The following is a 26,427-nucleotide window of genomic DNA, read 5'->3' as shown; positions in this document are numbered from 1 at the left end:
GTGTTCTTCTGTGTCTGGGCTACCTCACTCAGGAGGTATTTTCTAGTTCCATCCATCTGACTGTGAATTTCATGAAGTCATTGTTTTTAATCACTGAGTAGTACTCCATCATGTAGATATACCACATTTTCTGTATCCATTCCTCTGTTGAAGGGCATCTGGATTGTTTCCAGCTTCTGGCTATTATAAATAAGGCTGCTATGAACATAATGGAGCATGTGTCCTTGTTCTGTGTTAGAACATCTTTTGGGTAGCTTAGGAGGAAGACCAGGTGTGGAAGCTTCAGTCCTGCACTCGGGGGAAACAGAATGATTGCAGGAAGTGGAGGAGAGGGAGACCTGGGAGGGAAAGAGGAGGAGGAAGAAATAAGGGGGACAGTATCCGGTACTGGTGGGGGTGGGAGAGAGGTACAAGGGTCAGAAAATCAAATAAAAATATGTGGTAGTGGGGGATGAGGAACTGGGGGTAGCCACTGAAGGATCCCAGATACCGGGGAAGCAAGAGGTTCCCAGAACCCAATGGGAATGACTTTAGTCAAAATGCATGCAGTGAAGAGGAGATAGAACCTGGAGAAACCACCTACAATAGACAGGCACAGCCCCCAGTTGAGGGATGGGGCCACCACCCATCTCACAGTTTTTAACCCAGAAATGTTCCAGTCCAAGAGAAAGACAGGAACAAAAATATGGAACAGCGACTGAAGGAAGGGCCATCTGGGGACCACCCCACCCGGGTATCCAGCCTGTCTGCAGACACCAAACACTCTGTTACTGGTGCCAAGAGACGCTTGCTGACAGGAACCTGGAGTGGCTGTCCCTTGGGAGGTTCGGCCAGCAACTGACCAATGCAGAAGTGGATGACGGGAGCCAACCATCAGACTGAGCATTTAAATGGTAAATCACTATTGTAAATTCTTTTGACTTTCAACTAGACAAAAAGACTAGAATACATCCAGCGGCTCTCTGAGCAACAAAATTCCCTATTTTTTTCTCGGTTGTTTACTGTTGAGTTTGAATATGATTGAACTACAATTCTTCCCAGTGTTTTCCTATCCCTTACTTTATGCGGGTTCTTAAGAGATATTACCATTTTAGTTACAGATTGTCGCTTCAATTTTGAACTTAAGTTACTCATGCAGTTATGAACATTAAATAACAAAGAACCCATTTTGGTATACAAAATGAAATCTGTCACAGATTTTTAGCTCTTAAAGTTTATTATTAATAATATAAGCACATTCATTTTTCTTAAAGGGCAGCATTGAGAATTGTACATACAACACATTATGAATAAAAAACAAGTAAATTTTTACCTTATAAGAATAGCTGATACAAAAATAATTCACCTGAGAATAAATTCTTTCACTTTATGTAATATGCTATTTCAAGGGGAAAGATGAAAACTCAATGTTAACAGTATTAAAAATACATTAAAAAAAAGCATTTACTATTTAAGAAAAGTCATGCCTTTTTAAATGCTACATGAAAATGTAAGGTGGCATTCCAACAATGTGAGAAGACAGTCAGAATGAGGCAGAGTGACCAACAAAGGATCGGGAAAGCAACACTTACCCTAGTTAAAATCAGTTGTGCTGTTCGTTCCTATTCGGTATTTTAACTACTAGTAGCAAAGCATTTTCATATCATAACTGGTTACTGAAGTATCTATCTTTCTTTTCATAAAATGTAAGATCTTACAGAGCCAAACAGTCCATCCTCCTCCGGAAAGCCATTCTGGAAACCGTCCCTGGATCCAAAGATGTTCTAATGGTGAAATTAAAACTGACTAAAATAATTTTTGCCAAAATAATTTTAGAAAAAAAAAAAACCAAACCACTGCTTTTTCCTAAGACTGAAGAAGGGAAGCTCGCATCAAAGGCAAACCATTCAGAATGCTTCTTTCTCATTGCCAGCCGTGACTGGCCCCTCCCTGTGGGAGACAGACCGGCCTTCCACCCAGCAGGGCTCTGCCTTTGCTCACTACTCTTCTACATGGCCACCATGGGCAACAGAAGGCAGGAAGGTGACACTGAGGTTTGTTTCCATGTGCCGCCCAGCAAATACACAATTCTTTACCTGTATTGATATGGAACGAAGTTCTGAAAGCAATAATTTAAGATATTTTGAAATAAATCCACGTGCAAAAACAAACTATTCGTTGTAATAAGAACGGACGCACAACAAAAAAGCTTAGGCAGTACAATCTCGACTTTCATTCCCTACGAAATTACACTTTACACTGAGCACACACTGAGCAGTGCTAAGAGACAATGGCCAAACCTCCATGAAAAAGCAGGCGGCATGGCCTGGGTTCACCATCTCTGAGACAGCTTTGTCTTAGAATGGCCAAAACCACAAACCAAACCTGCCCTTCAGTAACTGTCCTAGTACAACGACAAATAAAGCTGTCTGTTGTTGTTTGTTTTAAGGGCGTGTGTCCTGGTTATAGTGTTACAAAAATCACACCCCCCAAAAAAGGCCCAAGGTGCTTAAATACTAACAGACAGCTCTTCACGTTTACGGCACCATTCAGCAATGACTTGCTGAGAAAATACAATGTGCATTTATAATTTATCAGCAAAAATAAAGATTTCCTCTTAAATACATCTTGACTATATTTGTCATGCAGTAATCATTAATTAATTAATGATTAATTAAATGTAAGATTCTTAAGGATCCAAAATCAGGAGGCAAGCTACTGCCAATGAAATCCTACAAGAATAACTTGGGGCAGAGAGGTGTCATAAAATCCAAGCAGACTTGTTGGATGGTTCGACTGTATTACAGTACCTCTGAGATATGAGACTAAACAAATATCTTTAGGAAGGTGGACAGAATTGTCAAAGCAATGGGGAAAATTGGCCACCTTGTATTGAGAAAGAAACACCTGAGTTTGCCATGAATACCTAAAGTCATACATTTCCTAACCCAACAGGACGAAAAGTTAAGTCTTCCCAACATTGAAGAATTGGTAACTTCACTGAAAGCTTGATCATTTAAAGTAAGTTGGTAGCAAGTCCTTTCGCTCTTGCTATAGTTCTTTATGTCTCTGTAATGCAAAAGTCATAGCACAATATATATGTTTTTGCAAAGCTAACACTTATAACAACAGACTGAAATACAGTATCAACTACATCATACATTTGTATACCTTTATATACTCATATACACTTGTATATGAGTTCATAAAATGAAATATTTCTAAGATTAATTATCACATTCCAACTCTGTCATAAGAGTGAAACTCTAATTTTTATTTCTTAATTTAACCCTTGAAAGAGTTCCCATATTCTACCATGTTCTGAGGTGACCTTTTAAAGAAATATATATGCTGATTTACTTAAAACTCAAAAGAATCAAGTAATAAAATTTGGTAATAAAAATGGTTATGCATTAACCTCCTTGTCTAAGTGTGCCCTATGTGAGGAAGGCGGCAAAGCTTTTGCAGCTCACCATCGGGGGTGTGGAAAGGTCGAGATTAAGTGTCCTACCATGGCAAACATCCGTCACTATAGCTTCAGAGACTCAGACTGTTACATTCTAAGACTCTAGTCACAGTCTCTCTGTGAACTGTGATCACCAAACACATCTGAAGTTAAATGTAGGCAAGAGACATGCAACTTGAAACATCCAATTACCCACGTCTGCAATCAGTAGGCTGCCCGTGCCTTCGCTCTATTTACTGTGGCTAATGACTGCCACCTAATGGACGTCACTTCTCAATCGCTCCACACTTACACAGGCCAACCTCCACTAAGAGCTTCTTTTACAGGAATCTTAAATGAAAACCCAGTTTCTGCATTGCTTTGTGTGTTTCTTTTCTACGTTACCAGTCAGGTATTGATCTTTTTAATTAGCACTGGGAAATTACATAATTATGTAACAATATAAAATTTAAATATTATTCAAAATTATTCTTGTATTATTTCTTTAAATGCTAAGTTGAAAAACATTGTTTTTGTGAAACGAGAGAATAATGGCATGTAGACTATCTTCAACATACTTCAGGTACAAGCATGCAGGTGGACAACTACACACACATTTATTTAAAGAAAACCCAAACACATAAATAACCATGGTGCATAAATTAAGGAGTTTAGGAAATTTCCAAGTGCTTTCATGTTTTGTGACTATTCAAGTAATAAACTTTTAAAATCAAAGTTAAGATAAAAGAAGGAAAAACAAAATAAAAAAGAGTAAGTTCAGGGTCAGCAGGCGGGGTGAGCGCAAACATTCAGAACACGACTCTGTCTTCCTGCCTTCTTTCCCACCAGAGCGTGCTGTTTAAAGTCCCGCAGCTATTATCTTCCTCCTCCTGCTCCTTAGTAAGTTCTACAAAAACCTGCCAGAGGGAAAGGGGGAAGGAGACTGCTGTATCATTCAAGGGATTTTTAACTAAGTCAGAAATGATACAATGCCATACTAATATTTAACAAGTATCGAGAGGTTTGCTGATATTGATGCTATTCAAAGGAAGCAAGTTCTGTCCAGTAGATACAAAGACAAACACATAGTTAGAGGGTTAATAAATTTTCTAATTAATATATCAAGTAGCAGTGTCATAAAATAGCTTTAAAATGTTTAAACAATTTAAAGTATTCTAATATGAAATAATGCCATGAGTCTTTTAAATATTTACTAAGATAAACAAAAAGATGTTCAAGCTTAACAAAATAAAATTTACTTGAGTTATTTAATAGTATACATATATATCAAACCATCACACTGTAGCCAATAAATATAAATTACATGATTTTTCAATTAAAGATTTAATTGAAAATGAAATTGGACAAAAAACTAAGAGGAAGCTAAAGTTGTAATTACAATTAAACTATAATTTGGGAATGGTGAGATGGCTCGGCAGTACCTTTTGTCAAGCCCACACAAGACCTGAGTTGTCCTTATAATAACAACAGACTGAAATACAGTATCAACTACATCATACATTTGTATACCTTTATATACTCACATACACTTGTATATGAGTTCATAAAATGAAATATTTCTAAGATTAATTATCATATTCCAACTCTGTCATAAGAGTGAAACTCTAATTTTTATTTCTTAATTTAATCTTTGAAAGAGTTCCCATAGTCTACCATGTCCTCCGGTCCCCACAAAAACGTGTGGCAACTGTACACCCACACCCACACATGAAAGAGGTGAGTAACTGTGTTTTAAGTACGTAGTTTTAAATGCCTATAATATCAGTCTCTACATTGTAAACCTAAGCAATTGCTACTAGATACACTTAATGATACAGTAATCGTTTCTAATTTAACTTTACAATACCTGTTCCAGGGTTGCTTGAGAAAAGCTGTATTCTTCAATGGCAAAAGTGTGTTTTGCTATTAAAATGTAAAAATAGCATTTTACTTAGTGATACTTCTAAGGAGTGAAATGGCAATTAATTCTAAAGAATCTACTCTGCTTTTTAAAACTCTGTCAACAACTTCTTGGAAACTGAAGCTGTCCAAGTTGTTATTCTCTCAGCCCTGCTTCTTGTCCCTTCCATGCCCACTGCTGGTCCTCTGTAGACAACTCGCATCACCTGTGCTGTGGCCTGCTTCTTCTTCTGGGTTAGCTCCTCCTCCTCTCCAGTGTCCTGTTCTTCGTCATTCCTTTGTTTTCTTGTGGTGTCAGAGCTCTAGTCCCCATTCTCCAAACACCACTAGAGCCTGGTTTGATTCTTAAATTCATTTCATATCATTGGTCATTATCAACTTTGCTGTTTTCACTTCAAATCCTGCCTTCTAATATCAAATTTCTAATACCAAATTCTTAGTATACTTATTCTTTTAATTATAAAGAAATTATCAGTAAGGGAAAAATTTCAGAACTAATAATTAGTCTACAGCTACAGAGATACATAAGATATAAGTGAATATTGTCCGATTCAAAATCCCCATTAGAAAATGATAAAAACTCTACATTTCAAATTCTTAAGTTTTTGTGATTTAGATACATGAGAACTGAATTTGCATTATTCCATTTGAAGTTCTCCCGTGTTTCCCACATCCCCTTTCAAAGACTTGACCTTTTCTCTTTTTAATTATTGTTTAATATATAGTATGAGTATTTACATTTATATTTATTTAACTTAGAATAAAAGAACAAAAGATTACATTTTCTATAACTGCAAGTATAACCTGACTCCTAGTTCTAAATTTTCTGAATAAAACCCTTTCCTTACTTGAAAACCATTTTACAGTATTCTCAAATGCTACTTGCCTTCCTCCAACTTAGCAAAGGACTGTGAGAGAGACTGGACATCTTCTTTTGGAATTTTATAAGCCAGAATAGAAGAGAAGCTGAAAAAGAAAGATAAAATACTGGAAGATGGAAAATTTAACTACTGTGTTTGCTTGAATGCTAAGCTTAAAACTTTTTAAGTTCAAATGTACATTTTAATAATCTGATAATTTCCCTAAAAGTGTGTGCAGAATGATCTGGACAATACCAGGTAATTATCCCCCTGTAGTAGTTACAAGCCTCTGCTCTGACAGCACAGCCCTGCCCTGCTGCTAAGACAGTTGAAGACACACATGGAAAATACCTCAAAATGTCAACGTCCCTGATTTCTTGTTGATCACACTGTGACCCCGGATATTAAAGGCTGTCTCTAGTTTCAGCACGGCTCAGTCGTAGGACACACCTTTAATCTAAGAGTGTGCAGGGTATTTGATCACACTGTGAGACTGTGTACTGGAAACGCCTGTTTCTAGGTGTTGTGTGGCTGAGCCCTGGCACACATCCTTAATCCGAGAGCTTTCTGTTTATTGTAAACAAGACTGAATAAAGCCAGCCAAAGGTCACAGGCAGAGCAAGCAACCAGTTGACAGAGAGTGAACAGAGGAAAAAACTAGAGATTGAGAGGAAACCAGGAGGACGGACAGAGAGACACACAGGAGGTAAAAAGGAGGGACATTCAGTTGGAAGGGTTTTCAAGACTGTGGAGAAGAAATGGGTTGTTGTTTTTTCCTTCTGGGACACTGGTTGAGGAGGAGGGTCAGCTGGGTGCTTTCTCTGCCTCTCTGAGCTAGCAGGCTTCCCCACAGCGACTAGGCCCTGAATTGTCATTTGGTAAAACTGAATGTTTAGGATTTTGTTTTAAAAACAACTGTATAAAAAGTATTAAATATATTTTAAAAGTTGTTACCTCTCTTGGCGGCTTGCATTTGGGAAAATATATTGAATTTCTCTTTGAAGGCGATCTATTTCCAGGTTTTCTATCCAGTCCTTTAGTTTAATTTCTAAAAAGTAGCCTTTGCCAAACTTGCTCTTTAGATGTTGTACTGTTCCAATGCATCTGAAATAATTTTTAAAAGAGCTAAAATGGCTTGACCGTTTTCAAAGAATGATTTCTCCCTTAAATCTCTGCTACATTTTTTTTTTTTATAAAATGACTCTGGCAATCCTTTACAGGTATAGAAAAGTTGCAAACATCATGCAACATGCTCATACACTCTTTATCTAGTCTCCTTTTCCATAATATTTTCTTCTTCTATTCTTACAAGTTTGTCAAAATCAAGTGACCTCCATTACACAAGGCTGGCCAGGGTCAGACCTGGGTTGACTCTGCTCCTTTCTGTTAGTGTCTTTTGTTCCAGGAGACTATCCCAAGCTTCACCTAGTTTCTAGGGTCTATCCCAAGCTACACCTAGTTTCTAGGGGTCTATCCCATGCTGCATTTAGTTGCTGTCTCTCTCGTTTCAAATGCTAAGGACATTTATTACTCAGTCCTCCTTTCTCCCGACTTGCACAGTTTTAAGGAATTCCGATCACATGTTTTGCTGGGCTGCCCTTCGATCTGTGTTTACTTTCCTCGTGTTAAAGCAGGCTTATGAGCTGTGCACAGAGAACCCCATCTGCGTGTGCACCTCAGCACACTGTAGCACACTCAGGGATATGCAGTGTCTGCTCAGTTAGGGTGTCTGTAAGCTTTTCAGCCATGAACACTACCTCTCACAGTTCTTACTCCTTTTCCTTACTCAGTGTTCTAGGAAAAACTGGTTATAACCAGCATTCACCTGAGATCAAGAAAGGGTAAGCTTCCTTTGAGGGAACAATACAGACATAGATTACTTGAAACCATCGTGAAGGAAAATCTGCCTCTTTGCACACAGTCAATTATTCAATCAACCATTTCTTTATGCAAATATAAGCTCAAATACTATTTTATACTTTGTGTTATAATTCAAAACAATGTCCATTATTTTAAAATAGTCTAATAGTTTTTAAATAACAAACACAAGACATAAAAACATACGAATACAGGTAGTAGCTGGACATATTTTGTAAAATATAGATATACATGTATTTCCAAAAAGTTCTATACAAAACTGATTTTTAAAACTAAAAGTTTTGACATTTCAAATTAATGCATAGTTCTCTACATTTTTTAAAGATCACATTTAAAAATCTGCCCTCCCTCTCTTTGTCTGAAAGGTGCGCTGTTTAAATGTCTACCTGAGCTGCCCGGACACCATGATGGCCACCCTGTCACAGACAGCCTCTGCCTCTTCCATGTAATGCGTAGTGAGGAGGGCAGCCCGCTTCTTGTTTTTAAACGCAGTTCGAATGGCTCGCCTATAAACAGAAATAAAAGTTAAGTGACACCTGTTTAATATGGGAAAGTACTTTCTCAAAACCCAACTACTTGACTAAAACTTACCCATTACCAACTGTTGTAAACGACTGTATCCTGCCAAACTCCAGTTTCCGTCCTAACCTACCCTTCCTTGGTCCTGACTGACAAATGCACTGGGTCACAGGTACCCATGAGCTAAGGCCTGACAGCCAGGCTGGTGCAGCTCAGAGGTGTAGCACCGGCTTACAGTGCACAGTATCTTGGTCTCAGTCCCCAGCAATAACAACAAAAGTATAAAGAAAATACAAAAGCATGAAAGGAAGAAAGAGTGAATCAAGTATGACAAAACGTGATTTTGTTTTAAAAATGGACATACTCATAAAATTAATATAGATCTAACCCAAACCTTATACTTGAAAAACAAGGAAATTAAGAACTAAAAATTATTCAACCAACTAGTACTTTAAATTTCAACAAATTACAACATAAATTCAAAACAATAATATGAAACACAGTTTACTGTTCTGTTAAGTGACTATGAGAAAAATCTTCCAAAATTAATTCAGAAAGTAGAATTATTTATTTCAGTAATCAGCTGTGTGTTGATTTCTGTTCTGCAGTATACAAAATACCATTAACATTTCAACAAAGATATGATAAAAGCTTTAAAAGTTTAATTACTATTTTATACAATCAAGATGTACTCATCACTGACAGGAAGCTATTGGTCACAGTGACTCTACCCCATGATGCAATGCACCAAGCAGCAAGTGTCCCAAGTGTCATACTCACCACATGTGCTGTTTGGCTCTGGGGTCCATACCTGTAGACGGCTCATCCAGCAGTGTCACCTGAGGATTCCCCAGCATACTGAGAGCAAAACACAGCTAGGGGGAAGGAAGAGGGAGGCTGGACTAAGGCTTCAGTCTGAGGACGTCTGCCCAGAGAGCAATGGACCCTCAACTAATGAAATACACGTATCTGTCCTCTGATGAAGAATACCTTTCGCTTGATCCCTGCAGGGAGTTTCTTTACAGTTTTCTGAAGATGTTCTTTCAAATCAAGGGCTTTTGTTATTCTGCAAAACGGACAACACAAAATTATGTACCTGGATCTGTATTAATACAAACATGTTACATATAATTATTTATACTGTTCTAAAAGTATCACTCAGGTAATGTTAATTAGGTAAGGAAAAAATCTCCAATTTACATCATTGTAAACAAATTAATTTTTAGAAATAATTCAATTAATTTGCATATTATGTATGGTACATTTTCCTATAATTAGAGATAGAAAAACTGAACCCTGCTGGCATGCTGACATATGTCTAATTCTAGCACTCAGGAGCAGATGCTTGCAGATCTGAGTTTCAAGACTGGCTGGGGCTGCCGTCGAAAGACTATCTCAAAAAAATAAAAAAGAATCAGAATGAACAGAAACAGAAAAGCTGATTTTTTTCCATAGGTATCATAACTTATAAAGGGCAAATGAAAAGCAATGACCATTTTTCCATGGAAAACATAATCTGCACACAGATGCTTGTTTTAAAATGTAAAGAGGCTGGAGTGTGCGTCTCCGTCCCCAAGGGGTGAGGGTGACTTACCGACTGATTACTTCCTTCATGTCACCTGAACTCATCCCTTTCACGGCTCCATAAATTTCAAAATGTTCTTGCAGAGTAATATCTGGCCAGAGTGGGTTTGTCTGGGGGCAGTAACCCATACACTTGGTGGATTCATCATCTTCATTTGAATGTGAACTATAATCTCCTAGAAATATCTACAAAATGCAAACCACGTTTTATATCTTTGCTTCGTGTTGTGAAGGAGACAGTAAGTAGATTGATCTGTTAAGCTCCTCCCCTAGGTCACGGTAGTATCTGGCCAGCATCCTAATGCTTTGTAATGGTGCAAGGCCATGAATAAGTAAGTCAGAATTTAAGAGCTCCATCCAGAGAAGGTGGTAATTTTATACTGGTGGAAGGAAAATCAAGTATTGTCATCACAGGGCTTCACTGAAACACTGTATGTAAACTAATAAGATAAGTAAAATAAGTCCTTTTTGTTTCTCAGATATAAGGTGTGATTGACATAAAAATTAATCTTAGGCAAAGTCCCAGAAAGGAGTATTCCTGGTAATTCACAGTGAAGAGAGCAAAGGGGAGTCAGGAAGGAGAAGCGCGTGGGGGTGGGGTCCTAAGCACGCTGCAGACTCACTGACAGGGCCCAGACTAACCCACCTATCTCCAGAAATTACTGTATCTGTCTTCATAAGTGGGTGGATAAATCTATCATGCGTGTAAAGACTCACTAAAAGCAGAACTATATATGTCTATTTGTGTGTGAAAATTTCACGTGTATTACTTTCAGATAACCAAAAGACCTTAATCTCATAAACCTATACTAAGAATACTAAAACACAATGTCTGGCCATCTAGTTCATAATTTGACATTAGTGAGCGTATCTTAAATTAAAATGTCAGATTAGACATAACCCATGGTTGTCCACAGCGTACCTTGCCTGAAGTTGGTTCAACATCCCCAACAAGAATATTAATAATCGTGCTTTTGCCAGCACCATTTGGACCCAACAGTCCCAAGATCTCTCCTACAGGTATTGGGGAAAAAATTATATATTAAAGTTAAACTAAAATCGGAAATTACTCTTCTGGAAAACTTTCTTAAGAAAAATAAATACCAACCTTTTTTCACACAGAAAGAGACGTATTTTGTTGCTACTTTTGTTGTTTTCCTTGAATGAAGAAAATCTTTCTTGTCATCATATTCTTTATGCAAATTGCATACCATAATGGCTGGTTTCTAATAAGCAAAAAAGTTTTAAACAAAGTCACAAATTAGATATCTATCATTTCATATCTCATATATGTATGCCAAGAACTGATTCACTTCTCAGAGGGCAATCTAATATAAATTTTACATTCATACGAAAAATGTTTCTTCCTCATTCCAGTGCCTTGGTGATCTACCATTGCGGCTGAACATGACTTAGTAACAAGGGCAGGTTACCTCCTCACAACACTGGCAGCCCATCAGCTCTTTAACCTTCAACCTTTCCGCTTTGACATCTTCATCTTCATCCTCATTGATGGGTGGTTCTGGAAACTTCTTATGTTTGGCTTTTTGTGAGAGGGCCCTAAGCACATACAAATAGTAGATGGTTACATAATTAAAATACTAAGAAATTTAGTAGATAGTTACATAATTAAAATACCAAAAAAATTGGGCACTAATAGATAAAATGGTTTTAAAAGAACATCAACATGAAACTTAATGTTACCTCTCAAAAGAATAATTACTAATGGTACTTCTCAATGAATGACTGTTAGTGGTTAAATGATACTATTCAAATCCAATCATTTACAACATTATATATATACATATATATGTATATATAAATTGGTATATATGGTATGTTTAAGGCGTTATTCCACAGGGAGAGGGGGAACTGGGGGCTAAAGAGATGTCTCTGTAGTTGAAAGCATGTATTGTTCTTCCAGAGCCCATGAATTTGGTTCCCAACACTCACATCAGGAGGCTCAAAACTCCCTATAACTCAAGCTTTAAAGGAGCCGATACCCTCTTTGGCCTTGGCTTTCACTCACACAAACATGCACACATACACATAAATTTTAAAAAAAACAATCTTTAACTTAATTTATGAATATTTCCTCCAAAGATATAGTAGTCTGAGTAAACATAGAATGGTCTAGGAAGAGTAGATAATGCTGAAATCAAAACCCAAAGGAATGCTTGATTTAATGACAGACAGGGGAAGGAATGCTTGATTTAATGACAGACAGGGAAAGGAATCCTTGATTTAATGACAGACAGGGGAAGGAATCCTTGATTTAATGACAGACAGGGAAGAAGTGCTTGAAGAGAATCTTGAGTAGGAAGAGAGTAAAGAGGCGATGAACGTGACCTTATAAGAAACAAAAGGAGAGGAGACAAGAAGTGGGGGAGGGATCAACCAAGGGACCAAGCCCCCTGAGCCCAGCAAAGACTGAAGACGCTGTAGGTGAAGGGCTGAGAGGAAAGCCAGATTATACAGTATGAAGGAGTGAATGGGACATAAACAACAAAAGAAAGAGGGCATCTGACTAGAAAACAAACAAAGATATCACATAAAGAACCAGAAATGGATTTATACTTGAAAAAGACTTTTAGGTCCTTTCCTGTATTATGAAGGAAGGTGCTGGAGAAATGGCTTATTTGGTAAGGTGCCTGCTACCACAGAAGCATGAGACCCTGACCTTGGATCCCTAGCATATATTTTAAAAACTGGGTGAGGCAGCACAATCCTGTAATCTCAGTGCTGGGGAAGTGGAAACAAAAGGATCCCTGGGGTAGAGAGACCGAGGAAGACATCAACCATCAGAGAGAGAGAGAGAGAGAGAGAGAGAGAGAGAGAGAGAGAGAGAGAGAGAGAGAGAGCGCGCACATACATACATACATACACACAGCACACACACATGAATATATACATACAAACACCACAACATACAAACACACACACATGATTCAGCATGATATAGAAAGAGAAAAGAAAACTGTCAGAGCAACATCCTTAAGAGCATGGAATACAGGATCCATAACAGAGCCAGCGCTTCCCTGGGGCATGAAAAGGCAAAAGCACTGTCAGTGTAGATGACTCTGCAGACACTGGCACTTACGGTGAGGTCTGAGTCCTGTGCTCTCACAGAGGCACGAGGGGAAGGGAGTGCTGGGCACTCAGGTCGTCTCTGCGAGGAGAGATGTGCATCTGTTCTCTACCCGGGAGGCTGAGAGTGGCTGCTAAGGGCCTGGTAATCTGTGCCATCTGCAGGACCAGGTCATACCAAAATCCACCTGCTTCTGCCCCAACCATCGTGTATGTGTAAGCCAGAATCCTCCTCTCTGGACCTTTCTCTTGAACACTGTCTCTCAGTCAGCACAGTCCATTCTTAGGGGAGAAGTCACCTTAAAAAGCTTTGAAGCTTTTTAAGACCACCTGTCTTAAACTATAGGAACCGTGCTTATGGAAGACATCACTGGTTGGTTGGAACCCCAGCTCACCCCCTGTACAAGCTAAGAAACCCTATTGGCTTTTCTCCCCTCAACCCCACCAGGAAGGAGAAAACTCCAAGCTAACGTCATCTCTCTCATCTACCAGTGCCTACCCAGTGACTTAGTTTTTTTGTTTTGTTTTGTTTTGTTTTACCTTATACGGGCATAATCCAAGCTCCTAGCTCACACATTATCACCCCGCACCTAAAATCCCATAAACCCACTGGCTTTAGCCCAGGCACATGATGTCCCTGACCTCCACCTATGGGATTGGTGAACCCACCCAAGAGCTCCCTCTCAATAAACCTGCCCTTCTACTCTTGATCTGGCTTGAATCAATTCATTTAGCTAACTGAAAACCCTACTAATCACTAGTACTTTGCAGAAGAATTTCAATGTGGTCAATCCTTAAGCTTTATTACACACATAGAATTGATATAAAGGTTCCTAGAAAACTGTTTTCCAAAGTTGTACTTAAATATGTATAAAATAAACGGTCTGTTGTCAGACTCTACAAGTAAGAACCCACACCACCCAACTAGGTCACATTGAACTAAATGACGTTTTTGCCTCATGTAGATTGTTACTCTGCCAGCTGTCTCTCTCTCTCTCCATCTCTGTCTGTCTCTCTCTCTGTCTCTCTCTCTGTCTCTCTCTCTCTTTCTCCCTCTCCCTCTCTGTCTGTCTCTGTCTCTGTCTCTGTCTCTGTCTCTCTCTCTCTCTCTCTCTCTCACACACACACACACACACACACACACACACACACAATCAAGTACTGTATTTTCAGAGATAAATGGCAATATTTCACTAAGAAGTAGGATGCAAGGTGATCTGGGAAATTTGAAAAATTCAGAGAAAGGCTCGAGTAACAAGTAAGGTTAAGTAGGAAAATGTTATGGCTACCAAGTAGGATCAAACAGCTTATTTTTTACAGAAAACATACACTATTACCAAGTTATTTTATGTTATTTTTATTTACAAGAAATGTATTTTTAGTGATAGTGCAAAGAGATATGAAGCTGAGAATAATGAAAGAGGCAAACTGAACAGAGTAAGGGGTGTCAGGGAGGACAAACTAAAACAGGAACTCCCTGATACACAGTTACAAGGGGAAAAGCTGCAGGATTTGAAGCACATGAAGAAAAGTCCAACAGGACTAAGAAATGAGAAGTAGGAATTGAGAAATTACTGATGAAATCTCACACTGAGGTTTATGACGCTATGGTATAGGTAAGAATTCTATCTCCCTGCACAAAAATAGGCTCCACTCGAATCAAAGGCCGCAGTGGGTGAGTGGAAAGACTGCTCTGTGGATCTAGGACCCCTCCCCATGACGTCAGCAGGAATAGGGAAAGGCAGAGTCAGAAGACATTAAAATAAAAACAACCTATGAAAAGGTGATCAGAGTGTTATTTGTCAAAATGAAATGTTAAAAAGGTAAAGGAGCATCACTATGGGATGAATAAGGAACCGCCCAGACCTTCCAACATAGGACTACATGAGCTGCATAAGAATTGGCGCTTCAGATCCTGTTGAGCCAGTGAGATGGCAGCAGGAGGTGTCCACGGCCAAACCTCATGTCCTAAAGTCAATCCCTGGGGCTCCCAAGGCAGAAGGAGCTTCTGCGCTGTCCTCTGAATGGACCATATGCACCCAGGAGTGCAGACTTCCTGAGACCGCAGACAGACTGCCACCTCTGAACACCTCTGTCCACATCCCCGATCCAAGGGGAAACTGCACAGTGACTCTGGACACAGGGATATAGGAACAGTCAGCCGCCAGTTCCTGTGGTTCTGGTCTGTGCCTAGGACTGAAATGAACCGGCCAAACAGTTCCCTGCACCCAAATCTCATGGGGGAGAGAGCTGGACCCTCAGAAGTGTGGATACTCCTGAGAAGTCAGAGGAGACTACCGTCTGCCCACAGTCCAGACCCAAGAGGGAATCACACAGTGCCAACTTTCCCCGCTGGGTGCAAGGACCTAGGAACAATCAGGGGCTGGACCCTTTGATTCCTGACCATGCCTAGAGCTGGAAGACAGTCTCCAGGAGCGCCAACACACCTCAAATCAGAGCACCTGTTCTCAGGAAAGGCTGAAAGAAAACAGGAAAACAGTTCTACAGGAGCGCTGACACAGAGGCCTACAGCAGGGTCAAGTCACTCCCAGAAACAGCAAGACAAGCAAACACCAGAGACAACCCAATGGCTAGAGGCAAGCACAGGAACCTAAGCAACAGAAACCAAGACTACTTGGTACCATCAGAGCCCAGTTCTCCCACCAAAGAAAATACTGGATATCCAAACACACCAGAAAAGCAAGACTTAGATTTAAAATCCCACTTTTTGATAATGATGGAGGACTTTAAGAAAGACATAGAGAACTCCCTTAAAGAAATGCAGGAAAACACAAGTAAACAAGTAGAAGCCCTTAGAGAAGAAATATAAAAATCCCTGAAAGAATTACAGGAAAACACAACCAAACAGGTGAAGGAATTGAAAATGGAAATAGAAACAATAAAGAAAGCACAAAGGACTACTGAACTGAGAACGGGACCCCCGTTGAAGGAATCAGAGAAAGGACTGGAAGAGCTTGAAGAGGATCGAGACCCCATATGAACAACAATGCCAATCAACCAGAGCTTCCAGGGACTAAGCCACTACCCAAAGACTATACATGGACTGAGCCTGGGCTCCAACTGCATAGATAGCAATGAATAGCCTAGTAAGGACACCAGTGGAAGGGGAAACCCTTGGTCCTGCCAAGACTGAACCCCCAGTGAACGTGATTTTGGGGGAAGGCGGTAATGGGGGGAGGATGGGGAGGGGAACACCCATATAGAAGGGGAGGGGGATGTTGGCACGGAAACCAGGAAAGGGAATAACAATTGAAATGTAAATAAGAAATATCCAAGTTAATAAAGATGGAGGAAAAAAATTTAAAAAATAAATTAAAAAAAAAGAAAGAAAAAAAGCACAAAGGGAGACAACCCTGGATATAGAAAACCTAAGGAAGAGACAAGGAGCCGTAGATACAAGCATCACCAACAAAAGACAAGAGATAGAAGAGAGAATCTCAGGGGCAGAAGATACCATAGAAAACATCAACACAACTGTCAAAGATAATGTAAAACGCAAAAATCTCCTAGCCCAAAACATGCAGGAAATCCAGGACACAATGAGAAGATCAAACCTAAGGATAATAGGTATAGAAGAGAGTGAAGACCCCCCAACTCAAAGGATCAGTAAATATCTTCAACAAAATCATAGAAGAAAACTTCCCTAACCAAAAAAAAAGAGATGCCCATAAACATACAAGAAGCCTACAGAACTCCAAATAGATTGGACCAGAAGAGAAACTCCTCCCGTCACATAATAGTCAAAACACCAATGCACAAAACAAAGAAAGAATATTAAAAGCAGTAAGGGAAAAAGTTCAAGTGACATATGAAGGCAGACCTATAAGAATTACACCAGACTTCTCACCAGAGACTATGAAAGCCAGAAGATCCTGGACAGATGTCATACAGACCCTAAGAGAACACAAATGCCAACCCAAGTTACTGTATCCAGCAAAACTCTAAATCAACATAGATGGAAAAAACAAGATATTCCATGACAAAACAAAATTTACACAATATCTTTCTACAAATCCAGCCCTACAAAGGATAATAGATGGATAACTGGAACACAAGGAGAGAAACTACACTGTACAGAAAGCAAGAATAGAACTTACTTGCAATGAAACCAAAAGAGCAACAAACAAACATAATTCCACCTCTAAAAACGAAAATAACAGGAAACAACAATCACTATTCCTTAATATCTCTCAACATCAACGGACTCAATTACCCAATAAAAAGACATAGGCTAACCGACTGCATACGTAAAGAGGACCCAGCATTTTGCTGCATGCAGGAAACACACCTCAGAGACAAAGACAGACACTACCTCAGAGTAAAAGGCTGGAAAACAACTTTCCAAGCAAACGGCCCAAAGAAACAAGCTGGAGTTGACATTCTATTATCAAATAAAGTTGACTTTCAACCAAAAGTCATTAAAAAAGATAAGGAAGGACACTTCATATTCATCAAAGAAAAAAATCCACCAAAATGAATTCTCAATACAAAATATCTGTGCTCCAAATGCAAGGGCACCTACATTCATAAAAGAAACCTTACTAAATCTCAAAGTACACATTGCACTTTACACGATAATAGTAGGAGATTTCAACACCCCACTCTCATCAGTGGACAGATAATGGAAACAGAAATTAAACAGAGACATAGAGAAACTAACAGAAGTTATGAACCAAATGGATTTAACAGATATTTATAGAACATTCCATCCTAAATCAAAAGGATATACCTTCTTCTCAGCGCCTCATAGAACCTTCTCCAAAATGGACCATATAATCCATCACAAAACAGGCCTCAACAGATACAGGAAGATAGAAATAATCCCATATATCCTATCAGACCACCATGTACTAAGACTGGTCTTCAATAACAACAGTAATAACAGAAAGCCCACATATACATGGAAGTGGAAAAATGCTCTACTCAATGACAACTTGGTCAAGGAAGAAATAAAGAGAGAAATTAAAGACTTCTTAGAATTTAATGAAAATGGAGATACAGCATTCCAAACTTATGGGACACAATGAAAATGGTACTTAGAGGAAAACTCATAGCTCTGAGTGCCTGTAAAAAGAAACAGGAGAGAGCATATGTCAGCAGCTTGACAGCACACCTACAATCTCTACAACAAAAAGAAATAAATAAACCCAAGAGGAGTAGAAGGCAGGAAATAATCAAACTCAGAGCTAAAATCAACCAAGTACAAACGAAAAGGACTATACAAAGAATCAACAAAACCAGGAGCTGGTTCTTTGAGAAAATCAACAAGATAGATAAACCCTTAGCCAGACTAACCAGAGATCACAGAGAGTGTATCCAAATTAACAAAATCAGGAATGAAAGGGGAGACATAACAACAGAAAAAGAAATTAAAAAATCATCAGATCCTACTACAAAAGTCTGTATTCAACAAAACTGGAAAATCTGGAGGAAATGGACAATTTCTAGACAGATACCAGGTACCAAAGTTAAATCAGAAACAAATAAACCATCTAAACAACCCCATAACTCCTAAAGAAATAGAAGCAGTTATTAAAAGCCTCCCAACTAAAAAGAGCCCAGGTCCAGATGGGTTCAATACAGAATTCTATCAAACCTTCATAGAAGACCTCATACCAATATTATCCAAACTATTCCACAAAATTGAAACAGATGGAGCACTACCGAATTCCTTCTATGAAGCCACAATTATTCTTATACCTAAGCCACACAAAGATCCAACAAAGAAAGAGAACTTCAGACCAATTTCCCTTATGAATACCGACACAAAAATACTCAATAAAATTCTTGCAAACCGAATCCAAGAACACATCACAACGATCATCCACCATGATCAAGTAGGCTTCATCCCAGGCATGCAGGGATGGTTTAATATACGGAAAACCATCAATGTAATCCACTATATAAACAAACTGAAAGATAAAAACCACATGATCATTTCATTAGATGCTGAGAACGCATTTGACAAAATTCAACACCCTTCATGATAAAAGTCCTGGAAAGAATAGGAATTCAAGGCCCATACCTAAACATAGTAAAAAGCCATATACAGCAAACCAGGAGCTAACATTAAACTAAATGGAGAGAAACTTGAAGCAATCCCACTAAAATCAGGGACTAAACAAGGCTGCCCACTCTCTCCACACTTATTCAATATAGTACTCAAAGTCCTAGCCAGAGCAATCAGACAGCGAAAGGAGGTCAATGGAGTACAAATTGGAAGGGAAGAAATCAAAATATCACTATTTGCAGATGATGTGATAGTGTACTTAAGTGATCCCAAAAGTTCCACCAGAGAACTACTTAACATGATAAACAACTTCAGCAAAGTGGCTGGGTATAAAATTAGCTCAAATAAATCAGTAGCCTTCCTCTACTCAAAGGATAAGCAGGCTGAGAAAGAAATTAGGGAAATGACACCCTTCACAATAGTCCCAAATATTATAAAATATCTTGGTGTGACTTTAACCAAGCAAGTGAAAGATTTGTATGACAAGAACTTCAAGTCTCTGAAGAAAGACTTGGGGAGGGGGAGAGGAGGGGATGGGGACTTATGGACAGGAAACTGGGAAGGGGAATAACATTTGAAATATAAGTAAAGAAATATATCTAATAAAAAATTTTTTAAAAATACACATGGATACAAAATAAATATTAATGTAATAAAAAGTGAATAAGTCACATCCTCACAATCTGACTTCTTTAAACATTAATGTGCCCAAGACAGGAAAAAGCAGGTGACTATTCAACTTAAGTTCACTTAAAGTTCCTAATAGAACCACAGTCTTTAGTTTCAAATATATGTCTTCTTTCCTAAACCAATGTTTTCATGTATTATATAACTACTCAGAACAAACATGCAAGTAACATGTGAAGGACACTGCACATTAATGTTTAGTTTACAGAAAAAGAAAGATATTATAGTACGCATAAGAATGAAGTAAAAAAAGACTACGTTTTATATATATACATATATATGTATATATATGAAACCCCAGTTTATATATATGTATATATATATAATGTTATATATATAAATATAAATATAAATATAAATATAAATATAAATATATATATATATAAAATGTTCAGAACAGGCAAACTTCATGAATATAGATTAGGGGTAGCACAGGGCTTAAAGGCACGGGAAAGTCTGTGGGAAAGTAACTGTTAGTAGATGGATACTGTTACTTTAAAGTGCTGGACACGTTTAAAAGTACATTGATATTTAAATGATAATGTGTAATTCTGAAACTAACCTGAAAAGCGGATCCTTTCTTATTGATCTGCCTCCATGTTTTTTCTCATAGTGTTGTAAGAGGAAAATCCACAGTACACACTGCAGGTAGGGCTAAGGAAAGAGTAGGAACAGCTCGTGACTACATCATCTCCTCTTCCCACAGAACCAGGACTACATAACTCAAGTTCTTTACCATGACCAGGGGAAAATCCAACTGCTTTACGTTTGTGGTAATAAAGACATTTAAAAGTACCGTGTCGTGTTTAGATCCTTGGTACTTGAGGTTGAATTCGGGGCTTCAGGTACACAGAGCTTTTATTATTCCACCAACTATAACCCCAGCCGTATACTTTAACACTAACAAAGTAACATTATTTTCCATAAAGCAATTCTTCCCATATTCTCCGCCCCTATAAATTCATTTACTGTCAGTTTTACAAATATAATCAAGATAAAAACTTAGCTGGGAATCTGTCACTGGCTTTAACCTCAACACCAAAGAATTTAGGCAGAAGGATCATAAGACCGAGGCCAGCCTGCGCTCTCAAGACCCTGTCTCACAAACAATAAAAGGCTAAGCTCTTCCTCCGAGGAAGCCAGTTTTATTAAAACAGAATTAGTAGCATGGTAGTGGAGATAGTTGGAAAATAAAGGTATTACTACAAAACTGCAGATTCACTAGCATAACACACTTAACTTATGGGCGTGTGCCATACCTAACAGGACAATCACAGCACTGACAACCAAGCCATTCTTTTTTTTTTTTTTTTGAGTGAGCGAGTGATAATTCTATTTCAATTACAAATATTTTTTTAAAAACTATTGAATCACTTACATAAAATTTACTAAAATGTATAAATATATGGTAACAGATTTGATAAATAGCTTCTAATATTTGGCAAGCACCAAAATATTTCAAGGGCATATAAAATTAGTAGGTAATAGTAGGCATGAAAAGTTAGTCTTCAAAATTATTTTTTTTAATTTTTTATTAGATATATTTCTTTACTTACATTTCAATGGTTATTCCCCTTCCTGGTTTCCTGTCCATAAGCCCCCATTCCTTCCCCCCCCCCCCCCATACGGTATTCCCCCCTTCATCCCCCTTTTTCCCCCCCCACATTCCCCTGCACTGGGGGTCCAACCTTGGCTGGACCAAGGGCTTCCCCTCCCCCGGTGCCCCAACAGGGCTATTTATCCTGTGCTATGGAACCTGAGGACCAGCTCATGCTTCTGAGCGGCCGGCCTCCGCCTACTTAGTGCTGGAACCACAGGCATGCATCGCTACCCTGGCCGTGACTGTACTCAGGATTAAATCAATGGCTCCTCATACTGGACCAGCGTCCTTTTTCAAAGACGCATTGACGGTACCTGAGTACACTGTCACTGTCTGCAGACACATCCTGTAACAGATGGCTGTGAGCCACCGTGTGGTTGCTGGAGACTGAACTCAGGACTTCTGGAAGAGCAATGAGTGCTCTTAACCACTGAGCCATCTCTCCAGCCCCTGGCCAAGCATTCAAGCATTCTTAATAACTGAGTTATGTCCTCAACCTGTAACAGTTGCACTTATTTTTAGTTTTTTAATTTTACTTTATGTGTATGCGGATTTTTAGTTTGTTTCCTTTGTTAATTTCTGTATCCCAGATGAACACTTGGTGTCTGTAAAGGACAGAGGAGATCGTAGAATCCCCTGCAGCACGAGTTAAGTTGTAAGGTGCTAAGTAATTGCTGGCAATTGGCCCTGGGTCCTCTGGAAAAGCAGCCACTGTTCTTAACCACTGAACCATCCCTCCAGCCCCACTAATACTCTTTTTTTTTTTTTTTTTTTTTTTTTTTTTGGTTTTTTTTTTTGGAGCTGGGGACCAAACCCAGGACCTTGCGCTTCCTAGGCAAGCGCTCTATCACTGAGCTAAATCCCCAACCCCCCCCCACTAATACTCTTATGAGGACACATGAACACAGGAAAATAGGTTTTTATTTCTTACCATGATTACAGCAACTAAAAGTCTGTCCCAGGGATTATAGGCATTCTCAGTTTTTGGTATATTCTTCCAAGAACCCTACAACAAAACATTTTTATTATATATGTACACAAATATTTGTATTTAAAATGTTTAATATATTTCAGTCATAAATATGTGATCTCTATACATAAGTTGTTACTATTAATAAGCTATATCTTGTGTTATATCTAGCTTAAAATCTTCCTTGCTAAAAATGTCTCTGGGGGCAAGTATAGTCAGACATATTAAACCAAAGTGGGGAAATCATCTAGCAATCAAAGTACAAACTTACTGGTTAATTAATATAAACTTTGTATTAACTCCTTGAGAATTTCATACAATATCATTTGCTCATAGTCGCCCCTACTCCTACCAACTACTTATTTTTTCCTAATAAAGTGGAAATATCTTGAGTTATCTATGCTCAAAACTAATCGGAATTTTTCCTTTATGTTTTTCTGGTTGAGGGATCTCTTACACTCAATTTTCTCTCATCACTTTATATATAATACAGTAGTCAATCCTTGAGGAATTCCTCAATATAGAACTGACTAAAGCCGATCATACATCAAATTATGCATATCAAATTGAGCATCAGACACCATGTAGTGTTAAGTTTTTCTCCTTTGACAACTGGAAATCAGACTTGAAAACTCCTGTTATTTTAAATCCCTCTGCTGGTTTTATGATCAAGCATTAGCAGATCATCTTATTTGTTGCTATTTTCAGTACAAGAACTAAGACATTAAAGATTAAGAAATGTATATTTAGACCTTAGACTTTCTGAAACATCCACTAGACATACCTTTATGAAAGAAATCAGACAACCCAGGAGCGGGTAGATTGGGATGGCTACGCAGAAGGTGTAATGAAAAACAGCCGTAACTCCATACCCCAGAAAGAAAGTTATTTCCGTGACTGCGACACAAGCCAATGCTGTCTAAAAGGAGACAGGAGAAAACAGGTGATGGAGTATTTGCAAATCTCTCATAGATTTATTTACAAATAGTGCCTCAGCATCCAACTAGGCCTTTGATCCTCAAATAAACCATGCAGCCGGAGACGGTCCCACGCCAGGAAGCAGCAGTGCGCTGACAGGGGTTGTCGGCTGTAAATACTGTGAGCAGCGCCTCGCAGAGGAGATGAGGTAGAAGGAAGGTCAAGGCGCCCACCATGGAAAAGCCACCACACCCTGTGCCCCAGCCCTGTGCCCCAGCGCCAAGGTGTGCCCGACTTCTACCTAAGCTGACCTGAAAAGCTGAAATAATATAAAAGTGTGACTTACCACAGAATAGATAAATGACCAAAATTCCTTGGTATTTAGAATTTTCTTAAAGGTGAACGAAGCTATATAAGTGAACAGAATAACCGAGGGCACATAAGCAATGAGGCAAAAAACCTGTAAGTCAGAAACGTTTCTATAAAAATGAGCACTTAATAACATTGTAAAATAGCTCAGAAATATTAAAATATTAAGTAATTGTATTTATCAAATTTCATTTTCAACAAATCATTCCCAAAACTGTCATTGTAGTTATTTAAACAGTTATAATCTATAGCTCTATTAAGCCAATAAAAGTCATGCTTTAATTTAACGTTTTATGCAACACCAAGTGATTTAGGTTGCATATTACTTGTAAACTTTTATACCAAGTAAAACACTCTCTCACTTTCTTAGCATTCACACCACTGCGGCTAGTTACAGCTATCCATCGCTCACACACAAGCCACCATGCTCCGAAGCCTTTAGACGTGTTTATTTTAACACATGAGGTGCTTTCCCTGCTTGCATGGACCGTGTATGTACCGTGTACATGACTAGTGTCCATGGAGATTAGGAGAGGGCATCAGATCCCTCTGAACTGGAGTTATGCATGATTGTGAGAAACCATGTTGGTGTTGGGAACTGACCCCAAATCCTCTGCAAAAATAACAAAATTATTTTAATTGCTGGGCCATCTCTCTAGTACTTAGCAATCATTTTAACACATCACAGTATAACTTTTTGTTTGTTTTAGTTTAGGTTTTTGGTTGTGTTTTAAACAGGGTCTCATAATATAGTCCTGGCTAGCCTGGAAATCACCACATAGACCAGGCTGGCCTCAGACTCACGAGATCTGTCTGCCTCTTTCTTTCAAGTGCTAGGATTAAAGGCAAACACGACCACGCCTGGCTTTACTGTAACTTCCATGTTTATTTTACAGGGTGGGAATTAATGTGTCAAATACAAATGATCTCTCACAAAGCGAGGTTTGCACCCAGCACCCTCTTATGTGGCTCTGTGCTGCTTTGCTTTTTTTCTATTAAAAAGACATTTAAGGGGTTGGGGATTTAGCTCAGTGGTAGAGCGCTTGCCTAGGAAGCGCAAGGCCCTGGGTTCGGTCCCCAGCTCCAAAAAAAGAGAACAAAAAAAAAAAAAAAAAGACATTTAACCAAAGGATTCTTAATTAAAACTTCCACAGATCACAAATGTCAGTTATATATTTCTTTCACATTTGCAGACAAACTTAAAACCTAAGAGAAAGGATTTTGTTTCCCTGGGCTCTCGCTATGGCCCACTGGTTAAGAACCAGGCAACTTTGAGAACTGGCATATAGATTCTGTACCCTCGTAACAAGACAGGCAAACTGCAAATGCTGGTAACTCCAGCTCTGAGGGATAGGACCCCTGACTACCCTGGCTAGCACACATATACACATACGTACCTGTGACACCCATTCACACGAATTAATTAAATCAAGTCTTTTTACAAAACCGAGTCCTTTCTTGTAAAATATTTAGGCATGAGAAGACGGAAGGATGGCTATATTTAGGTGCCTGATGCAAGCACCTAGTCTACTGGAAAGACCAGCACAGCTTCAGGGTTATGTTTAAACGGTGATTTGCTTTCTTTTTATATAAACTTGTAATATAAATTGAATAACATGTATCATATACAATAAAAGCCTTTTGCTTCATTTTGTTTTAAGAAGCTAATACACACGTTATTCAGATTACAGCTGTCATGTTCATATGTAAATAGATTTTAAGAAATACTTAACTATAAAGACCATGAGCACAACTGATGCAAACTTACCACAGCAAGAAATTTTACAGGATAAAAATACAGTCCGTGATGAAAGGCAAATAAACTTCCCAGCATCAAAGTCAGAACAACAAAAAACAGGGGAATGTCCACCACAGCCTGTCCAATCCAGTAGGCGGATGGCAAAAGACCTGAAAGTTTAAGCTGAGTGTAAGCTTTGATCTAAAAAAAGAAAGAGAAACTATTAAAACCTTAATCATTTTACAAATAAAAAGCAAGTCAATTATTGTAGAACTTTTGATTTTATTCAACAAAACAAAAAGTAACTTTCCATGCATTCATTTTAGCCCTTAGTTGGGTTCATTTATGAGATTTCACAATGTCAACAGAATTTTTAAGAATAAAATACACTAAGACAAAAGATAGCATAGAAATGATGGGTGTGTCATTGATGAGTGACCAAGCATAGTCATATGACGCTATACAAAAGTAAATGAAGTAAAGTTTAAATGGAAAAGGATTCCAATGCTCAACATCTACCTTTAATAAAAACACTGCTAAACATAGTATTTAAAAAACTGCCTAGTATCCTCTGCATGTGCACAGAACCCCAGAAACTTGGTGCAAAGAAATACACTTGAAAACATTTTAAATACTTTTAAAATAATTGCCTCGTACATAAATGCATGGTTTCACGCTGGCATTTTCATGCATATTAGAACTTAAATAATCAATTTTCCTTCTCGTGCGCTCATTACTTACCTTTTGTAAAAATTCTCCCAAGTCCTGATACCTAACAATACTACTCATGTGATTTGTACCACGTCTAAACTACCTGCTCATATTAACTAAGAGTATTACAT

General features: G+C 38.5%; 1 protein-coding gene across 1 annotated transcript in view; it reads right to left on the bottom strand.

Moving 5' to 3' along the window:
* Positions 1–1,197: 1,197 nt before the first annotated feature.
* The window catches only part of Abca5 (ATP binding cassette subfamily A member 5), a 62,768-nt gene continuing 37,538 nt past the window's right edge, over positions 1,198–26,427 (bottom strand). Inside the window, exons 23-38 of the mRNA XM_032912363.1 lie at positions 25,616–25,786; positions 23,825–23,938; positions 23,345–23,479; positions 22,522–22,596; positions 20,553–20,644; positions 11,619–11,745; positions 11,294–11,411; positions 11,108–11,199; positions 10,196–10,371; positions 9,592–9,667; positions 9,382–9,476; positions 8,469–8,588; positions 7,159–7,308; positions 6,231–6,310; positions 5,292–5,347; positions 1,198–4,341 (exon numbers count right to left, since the gene is read on the bottom strand). Of these exons, the coding sequence (XP_032768254.1) occupies positions 4,234–4,341; positions 5,292–5,347; positions 6,231–6,310; positions 7,159–7,308; positions 8,469–8,588; positions 9,382–9,476; positions 9,592–9,667; positions 10,196–10,371; positions 11,108–11,199; positions 11,294–11,411; positions 11,619–11,745; positions 20,553–20,644; positions 22,522–22,596; positions 23,345–23,479; positions 23,825–23,938; positions 25,616–25,786 (1,785 nt within the window). The 3' untranslated portion in view covers positions 1,198–4,233. The remainder of the gene's footprint in view (positions 4,342–5,291; positions 5,348–6,230; positions 6,311–7,158; positions 7,309–8,468; positions 8,589–9,381; positions 9,477–9,591; positions 9,668–10,195; positions 10,372–11,107; positions 11,200–11,293; positions 11,412–11,618; positions 11,746–20,552; positions 20,645–22,521; positions 22,597–23,344; positions 23,480–23,824; positions 23,939–25,615; positions 25,787–26,427) is intronic.

This window comes from Rattus rattus, chromosome 9 (genome assembly GCF_011064425.1).
Source record: "Rattus rattus isolate New Zealand chromosome 9, Rrattus_CSIRO_v1, whole genome shotgun sequence".
Classification (NCBI taxonomy): Eukaryota; Metazoa; Chordata; class Mammalia; order Rodentia; family Muridae; genus Rattus; species Rattus rattus.
This window is presented reverse-complemented; position numbering and strand designations above follow the sequence as displayed.